The sequence below is a fragment of the Brienomyrus brachyistius genome, chromosome 10, assembly GCF_023856365.1.
Source record: "Brienomyrus brachyistius isolate T26 chromosome 10, BBRACH_0.4, whole genome shotgun sequence".
Lineage (NCBI taxonomy): Eukaryota > Metazoa > Chordata > Actinopteri > Osteoglossiformes > Mormyridae > Brienomyrus > Brienomyrus brachyistius.
In genome coordinates, this window is record NC_064542.1 from 3,986,210 (window position 1) to 3,994,916 (window position 8,707).

At 41.5% G+C, this 8,707-nt stretch overlaps 1 protein-coding gene across 1 annotated transcript; it reads left to right on the top strand.

Moving 5' to 3' along the window:
• On the top strand, positions 1-4,339 carry LOC125750130 (proteinase-activated receptor 4-like). Its single transcript, XM_049027522.1, has 2 exons — positions 1-365; positions 3,276-4,339. Exons 1-2 carry the CDS (start codon positions 215-217, stop codon positions 4,337-4,339), a joined length of 1,215 nt encoding a protein of 404 aa, XP_048883479.1. The 5' UTR covers positions 1-214.
• The last annotated feature ends 4,368 nt before the right edge of the window (positions 4,340-8,707 follow it).

Consider the following 8,707-nt stretch of genomic DNA (forward strand, 5'->3'; position numbering starts at 1 on the left):
AATACTGAAGTGCGTGACTTTTTTTAGCTAATGTAGTTAAGGGTGTGTATATGATTGTATTAGAAACTGGAAAGCAGGGGGTTCCTGGAAAGAGGAAAGCCCATAAGCTCTGTATAGAGGGGGAGGCTAGACTGTCTCACATCCTGTCCCCTTGGAGCAGACACAGGCAGAACCCAAACGTAACAGAACACTACAAAGAGAGGTTCCTGATTCCATGGCCCGACCTCCCGCGACTCGAGCCCTGCAGCTGCTGCTGGCACTCAGCTGGATTTTACGAGGTCAGAGCAACCTGACCAGCCTCCCCTTCCTCCAGATGACCAAGAACCCATTAAATTCGATTGAGAATCAGGAACTGGTCACAACAGGTAATAAGCTGGGCTGTCCTTTACTTTCCTTTTTCCTTGAGAGTTCTTGTACATTTTTGAAGTGGGTTTTTGCTCGTTATTGTCCTGAAGAAATTAAGTAGTTTGTCAACATCCCCAGTGGATTTATATAGTCACACCCCCCCGTCAGGGAAACCAGCCGCAAGCTGAATACCAACACACATCAGCGGCATCAGGGGGCATGAACCAGGAAAGATGCACTTTAATGACGATCACCGGTGTTTTAATCGACACTGGAGTCAATTTGATATGCTAATAAGAGCTACAAGAATGCTCCAAAAGGAAAGTAAAGGGGAGGGAAACACCTACCCCACTGCTGTCATTTATTTAAAAGTGTAGAACAATAAAAACATTAATGGTGTGATGTTCGCAAACCATTCATTTGCAGGGAACGAGTCCCGTACAGGAATTCCACACACGCGTTCACTCACCTACAAAGATTTGTTCTTTCTGTTATTTCACTTATCCTCTGACATATGACAGGAATGCTAATTTAACTCCTAAGTTAATGCCATATGCCCCACTCAGTAGTTGTTCTTCAAGCGGAAAGTACCTATTCGTTGTGTACACAATACACCAGGAGAAACAGTCTCCATTTTTATCAGATAGGGATGCAGTGGTAATTATCATACCCGGCTCGTCGGCTCCTCGTGTGTGTGCCACGCCCCCTGATTACCCACGTGTGCTTCACTGATTGTTTCCAGCTTTGTATGATTGCTTTGCATAGTCTTGTCTTATTTAAGTCCTGGTCTTACCTGTTCCCCCCGGCCGTAATTGTGGTTATGGTGTGGTTTGACGTTTGTAGATGTTCCCTGTTCCCAGTTCCCGTATTAAAACCTTAGTTTACCCAGATTCCAGCCTGTTTGCCTAGTCCTTGCCAGCCAGCCCGCACGATCGCCACTCTCCCCGCGACTGATCGTGACAGTAATGAAATATGGCTTTTATTTTTATTTTATTGATATTCAACAGATGAATAGTTTGTTCAATTTCATCATTGATATTAATGCATATTATAGTCAGGTTTTTTGTTTTAGTTATCAGGCAAAAACTCTTTGTCAGACCATATTTTTGGCAATGAAATTAACAGTGGAGGCAATACCAGGTATCACAAACGGGCATGAGTGCAAGCAAACAAGCTGTCTCAATGGAAACTGAACAGTTTAATTTAACTGCTGTAAAATCTCTTTCAGTGCGGTCAATCCTTTAGATTTTACCTAAATAAATAAATCCTTAAATAAATCCCTCAGCTAAAGAGAAATTAGCACGCATAGCATAAGTGTCATGCTTAAGGAGAAAACTTAAGCCGTTTTGTGTAACTGGCCCCAGGTATGTTTGCTGCAGTTTTATATAGTAAACGAGATATTTCACTATAGAGTTAATTTTGTGCCAAAAGTATTAAAATTTTGAAAACCGCAAGCAAATTATTAAGCATCAGAATGAAAATATACATTGAAAATAGAAAAAAATAGAATTACATGTTTTTATTTTTCTTCTCTATTTTGTTTTGCTTCTGGAATTTTTTTTTTGCTTCTGACTTTTGGTAATTTTCTTAATGGGTGGGCGGACTTTAGAAGGGGGTGTACACCTTACACATCTGTTGGTCAGCTGGAATTTGAAACGTACACTCCATTAATCATCAGAGCACGCCCTCTGTATGATGCTTCAGAGAATTGTAATATGGCCAGTTTTCAGCCATAACCGCTGTCATGGAAACAAGGCTGTAAGAAAATTGTTTTTGCAATGACAAACGTAGCAAAATCTTGGTGGAATCTCACGTATCTCAAAGCACAGATGTTTTTACTTTGAAAAATACTTTGTTATACCCATGACAGCAGAAGTACTTCTGGTTCATTATTCTTGTTTATTCTTGCTAGCTTCATGGTACTTTACTAAGTGTCGTAAGTGAAACAGCTGGCTGACTCAGAATGTGGAAGAGAGTGTGCATATACAGTAGGAGATTGGATTTTAGAGATGCATCATTTTCATGATGTAAATGATTTTAACCAAAAATTATTAGAGTTTGAACTCATTACCTGACCAACTGATGAGCTGTTAGGTGTGCGTTTTTAACAAATATGAGTAGCTAAGGTACAATGTTGAGAGACTTACACTATAATTAAATAACAAATACATGACTTATTAGTGGTATTTAGTTTACTCCTTAACAGTATTTATCCTAAATAATAAATACTGTTTCAGATTTGTTTTAGGGGGTGGCATGGTGGTGCAGTGGTTAGCACTGTTGCCTCACACCTCTGGGATCTGGGTTCGAGTCTCCGCCTGGGAGTTTGCATGTTCTCCCCATGTCGTCGTGGGGTTTCCTCCGGGTACTCTGGTTTCCCCCCACAGTCCAAAAACATGCTGAGGCTAATTGGAGTTGCTAAATTGCCCATAGGTGTGCCTGTGTGAGTGAATGGTGTATGAGTGTGCCCGGCGATAGGCTGGCCCCCCATCCTGGGTTGTTCCCTGCCTCGTGCCCATTGCTTCTGGGATAGGCTCTGGACCCCCCACGACCCAGTAGGATAAGCTGTTTGGAAAATGGATGGATGGATTTATTTTATGCAAACAAGAAGTGTCACTGAACAAGCTGGTGATCAGAAGTAATCTTTTAAGTGAACTGAATCAAATGAACTGTGTCCCAAAAAAGAGCAACTTTGCCCATTACTACCGGCATGTAAAAGGCATTGGTTTAGTGAATAACACTCAGACCTCTAGGTTTGGGGGCTTGACTCCGCCTCTGTCTTTTGTTTGGGGACCTTACATGTTCTCCTCATGTAGTGTGCATGTAGGGGCTCTGTGATGACCTGTGCCCTATGATGTCTGTAACCCTGACCAAAGTAAGTAGTAGGAAGGTGATACTCATTGCACTCCTCTGTTCCTGTCTCTTATTAGGTGATTTTTTGATAAAGCCTCAGACAGTCATCACAAAGTCACTGGACAACCAGATGAGCTGGATTTTAACTCTTTCAGAAAAATGCAAGCTGGAGCTACAAAGCCCCCTCATTGTGATTGTGGTGCCCGTCCTTTACTCGGTTGCATTCCTTGTCGGACTCCCAGTGAACATTCTGGCCCTGTGGGTGTTGATCTTCCACACGGAGAAGATCCCATCCACCATCCTCCTCATCAATTTGACAGTGCTGGATGTGCTCCTCCTTCTGATGTTGCCCTTCCGCATCATTTACTACTTTGCTGGCAATGACTGGTTCTTCGGTGAGCCAATGTGCCGACTGGTCATGGCTCTGCTCTATGGTAGCATGTGTGGTTCAGTACTCACCTTGGCATTAATCAGCATAGACCGGTATACAGCTCTGGTGCACCCCTATAGTGCTCTAACCCTGCGCAGCCATTGCACCTCCCTGGCCATGAGTGTGTCCGTTTGGGTGGTGGTTCTGTTGTCTATGCTGCTCGTGTTACCCTTTCGCCAGTCCTACCAGCTGACCAACCTTCCCATTATCACCTGTTATGATGTCCAGTCTGATTTTATTATGACTTTACTTTTCCCCTACTACATCAGCTTTTACTGTATTTGCTTCTTGCTCCCTCTGCTTGTAATTGTGTTCTGCCACGGCGCCATACTAAAGACCCTTCTGGCCAGAGGGCAAAGCTACTCCCACGCTGCCTGCCTCACTGCACTGATATTGCTAGGTGTCCTTGCATGTTTCCTCCCTGGCCACATCCTCCTGCTCCTGCTGCTTACAGATCAAATGGACAACCTCTATGTGCCTTATATAGTCAGCCTGGCCGTCAGCTACTTTAGCCCCTGCATTGATCCCTTTATCTACAACTATGTGTCTGATGACTTCAGGGGCAAAGTTCTCAGAGTGCTCTGCTGCTGCCATGCCCGGCAACAAGTATCCCCCAATAACTGTGACATACATTTGTCAAGCAGCAGCCAATCCAGGAGCACTTTGCTGTCTAAGTTTTTGGGGCAGATGAAAATGTGCCAGGATTTGTGATGCAGAATAGATCTAAAGTAGATTTGCATGGGAAGTTTGAAAAATGTCATTAAGATGTAATTGTTGGGTAAAAAATATTTATATCTCTTGCTCTGTACTCGCGACAATTAGCTCACTATCTTATTTAAACAGACCAGTGAGTTTTGCTCAGTCATCACTCTACGGATTTTATTCTTCCATCAAGCACATAACTCAAATTGCTCAAATATACATATTATGCATAATTTCTCAAACTTTCAGAATAGGAACCAAACCTTGGCTATTTCCAGACATGACACCTTAAAAGACTTAATATATCACAAAATATGCAACAATGCAAAATATCAGTATAATATAGATATATTTTAAATTCCCCTTACTGAGCTCAAGACCTAGTCAATACAATCACACACCTTATGATGTGATCTGAAGCTTAACCCTCTGGGGTTGACGGCATTGTCTGCGATGCCGCGTATCTATCTTGTGTATTTCATTTCATAACTTGCTGAAATCTTATTGTAGAAACATAAAAAACACTGACTAAATTCGTAATCTGTCTTCTTTTTAAAACGTCAATTGTCGGAAGTATTAAAGTTTTTAAAATTAGGTTTCTACAAACCTTTCTACAAGGAACCAATCTGTGATCCACATAAGTTGAGTATAGATGCAGATTCATGGTACGTACCACGTAACGGGTCTGGATTCTGTTCCAATACCAAGGCCTTAGTTGCAACTTGGCTAGTTTGCTATGTTGTGGCTTGTCAGGAGTAGAATGAGCTATCTTTATCTGATAAGTTACTAAGCTAGCATTCATGGCCATTATTTCAAAATTAACACAATAGGGCAATTATACTACAGTACGGGCACGTTTTGGATTAACAATGAAACTATTGCAAGACAGAATGAAAATGTGGATTCTTATGTTTAGCACTAATGATGACTGCATCCATGCAGCTAGCTTGTTTATAATACATAAACATGGACATGTATGCTAACATATTGTAACTTTTAACTAATAAACAATGTGAATAAAGAAGGGGCTAATGTTACATTTCATGTTTATAATGAAGCCAAGGGATTTAAAACATCACTTGTTACATTTCCGCTAACTTGCTGTGTTTTGATTTGTCAGGTTTTGTGCTAGCTAATGATATCTCACAAGTTAGCTAGCTAGCTATATTGGCCTATGTCTAAGTGACACAAACATCAATATCGTAGTAGTGGTGACATAAGCAGCATAACGTCCATCAAGGATCCCTGCTATTCCGAATTAAAGTATACATTAAAATGCCAACCAGCATATCAAGGATGGGGACTAGTGACCCTGATGTTAACTTTGCACCACTGGTCATACAGAGGGGCCAGTGGCCTTGATGCTTGAAGCTCACAATTTAATCTTTGAAGTGCACCAAAGAGACATGTACCAAGTGCCCCAGATGGAGGGGTGCTGGAGGGGCCTGGTAGCTAACTCTCACTGTATGTGGTAAGGGCCCCAAGGGCCCTAGTGATCAGCTTGTGCTGTACGTGCCAAGGTCGCTTGTGATTAACTTGCGCTGTATATGTCAAGGGTCCCTGGTGGTCAGTTCTTGCTATAGATGCAGAGGACCCTGATGGTCAACACTCGCTGTGTATTAGAGGCAGTCTGCGGGTGGTCAACCTGCACTGGTCATGCAGAAGGCATTAGATATGCAGAAGGGCAGTAGTGGTGGAGGTCGAAGAGGCACTACTAAATATACCAAGCGGTCCCCCAAACGAGGGTCAGTATATATGAAGGTCAGTGTTTAGCTTGCACTGTCATTGTTGCGACTCATGAACAATAGTGAGTACATTGTTTGTCAAAAGATAATAAAAGTACAAAGGGGGGGTTTGTCTGATAAAGAAGCATGCAGATGCTCACATTCAAAAACCTGATCTGTTCTTAGTTTGACATGTGTGCACATTGTTGGAAGAAATACAGAAATGGAGTTTAGAGAGTTTTTGTTACACGAAAATTAAAGTTTCACTTTACTTGAGGGGGCACAAATAAGGTAGTATTATGCTATTACTAATGTATTACAGTTTTTCTGAATTTCTAAAACACTAAATCCCATTGTAAATATTAAACTGTCAACTACCAAAACTCTTTCATCAAATCCACAAAATGCCACAGTTGTCAAAATCTTAAACACAATTCATCTGGTTAGGACACAATTTGCAAATCTGAATCTCCCATTTACCAAAACTCTAAACAGATTTTCAAACACAAAACATATTTAGCAGTGTGGTGCACTTGTACCCAGAATGGTGCACACAGGCTACAGAAGTTAAACACAACTAACACACTGTTTTCATCATTTATACACTACCACTCAAAATTGAAAACACATGTGTCCAATCAGTGAACCCAATTAGTAAACAGTATATAGGCCTAGTCAAATGCAAATGGCATGAGTGGATCCAACAATAGAGCAATACAATAGAAGAGGAAGAGGATGATGAGTCCGTGTTAGAGGTGGTAGGCAAGGACTAAGACCAAGAAGAAGATTTCAAATGACATTCGAGCAACTGTCATAGATCATGTTGTGGTGCATGGCATGACTTTCACAGTAAACTCAGTACTAGAATGTATACTGTATTGTCTGGGAAGCAGCACATGTATATATCATACTGCGTCATTTACAGAACTAAATGTAGTTTGTTTTCACTGTGTACAGAGAACCTTTGAGCTTGACTCAATGGTTAGGCCTCATGAATACATCTTCATGGATGAAGCTGGATTCAATCTAGGAAAAAGGAGAAGAAGAGGTCGCAACATCATAGGTCAACGTGCCATTATTAAACTGCCTGGCCAGCGTGGTGGAAATGTAACTATCTGTGCTGCCATCAGCAGTTATGGGGTTCTCCGCAGTCATGTTGCTGTTAGGCCATACAACACCGGAATTCTACTAACATTCCTGGATGGTCTATGGGATGCTTTGCTTGAGCAGAGAGACCGCGAGCAGGCAGAGCATCCCATGTATGTTATGATTTGGGACAATGTGAGCTTTCACCGTGGTCCAAGAATATGCGATTGGTTTCACAATGAGCAGCATTGTGTTTCTTCCACCATACTCTCCCTTTTTACAGTTTTTCTTAGTTGTTTACACACAACTACTTGTACTTACAGTTTTTTTCAATTGCTTTGACACTAAAATTAAAACTTTCTCACAATTAACAAATCCTTATACTCAAGGAGCAAAACACCGGCCTAGATTTGCACAACTGTAAGCACATTTTCAGCTTCACATTTTTTGCAAAACACAACACACAGTGATTTGCAAAACACTAAACACACTTAACATACATCACACACAAAAATCTATCATGAAGTCACTTCCTTGCAATACCAAAGCACTGACTGTCAAATAACCGCACCGTCCAACCAATTGGTTCAACACAGTCATCAGGTGTGCAAACACTTGTTTGCTTAATTGTAGACACACCAATCAGGTGTTTAAGCTCTATAAAAAGGCAACAGGCAAGTTCACCTGTCTTCAACAAAAATGCACAGTGTCGGAAGAAGAGGAAGAGTACGGATGAGAGGGGGAATCCGGAGAGAACAAGGTGGAGGAAGAGGCCAAGGTAGGGGAAGAGGGAGAGGAAGACCTAGAGGAGGGGTAGGACATGCACAAAGAAGAAGACAACCAAATCTGTGTAACGAAATTCGTGCTACAATTGTGGACCATGTAATAAACCACGGACTAACACTGAGGGAGGCTGGACTGAGAGTACAGCCTAACCTAAGCAGGAACACAGTGGCATCAATAGTTTGGACATTTCGTCAAGAGCACAGGTGAGAAACTTATCTTCTGTCAACAGAAAATCCATAGCTTACTGCATGTACTATATCAACCGTTTTGGTATGTATTCATGTTTCATTTTACAGTAAGCTACATGTATTTTGTTTGCCCAACGTCGAGAACACCAAGGAGGGAGGCGCCCTATATTCACACAGGAGCAAGAAAGAGAGATCATAAACCTCGTTTTGGCCAATACAGTTTTTGACGATTGCTTACACATGAAAATTAAAAGTAGTACACTATTAGCAAAACCGCACACTCAACAAGCAAAACAGCAGCCCATATTTGCACAACTATAAGCACATTGTCAACCTCACACTTGTTGCAAAACTCTACACACAGTGATTTGCAAAACACTAAACACACTTAACATACATCACACACAAAAATCTATCATGAAGTCACTTCCTTGCAATAACAAAGCACTGACTGTCAAATTACCGCACCGTCCAACTAATTGGTTCAACACAGTCATCAGGTGTGCAAACACTTGTTTGCTTAATTGTAGACACACCAATCAGGTGTGTAAGCACTATAAAAAGCAGCAGGTGAGTTCATCGGTCTTCAAGCA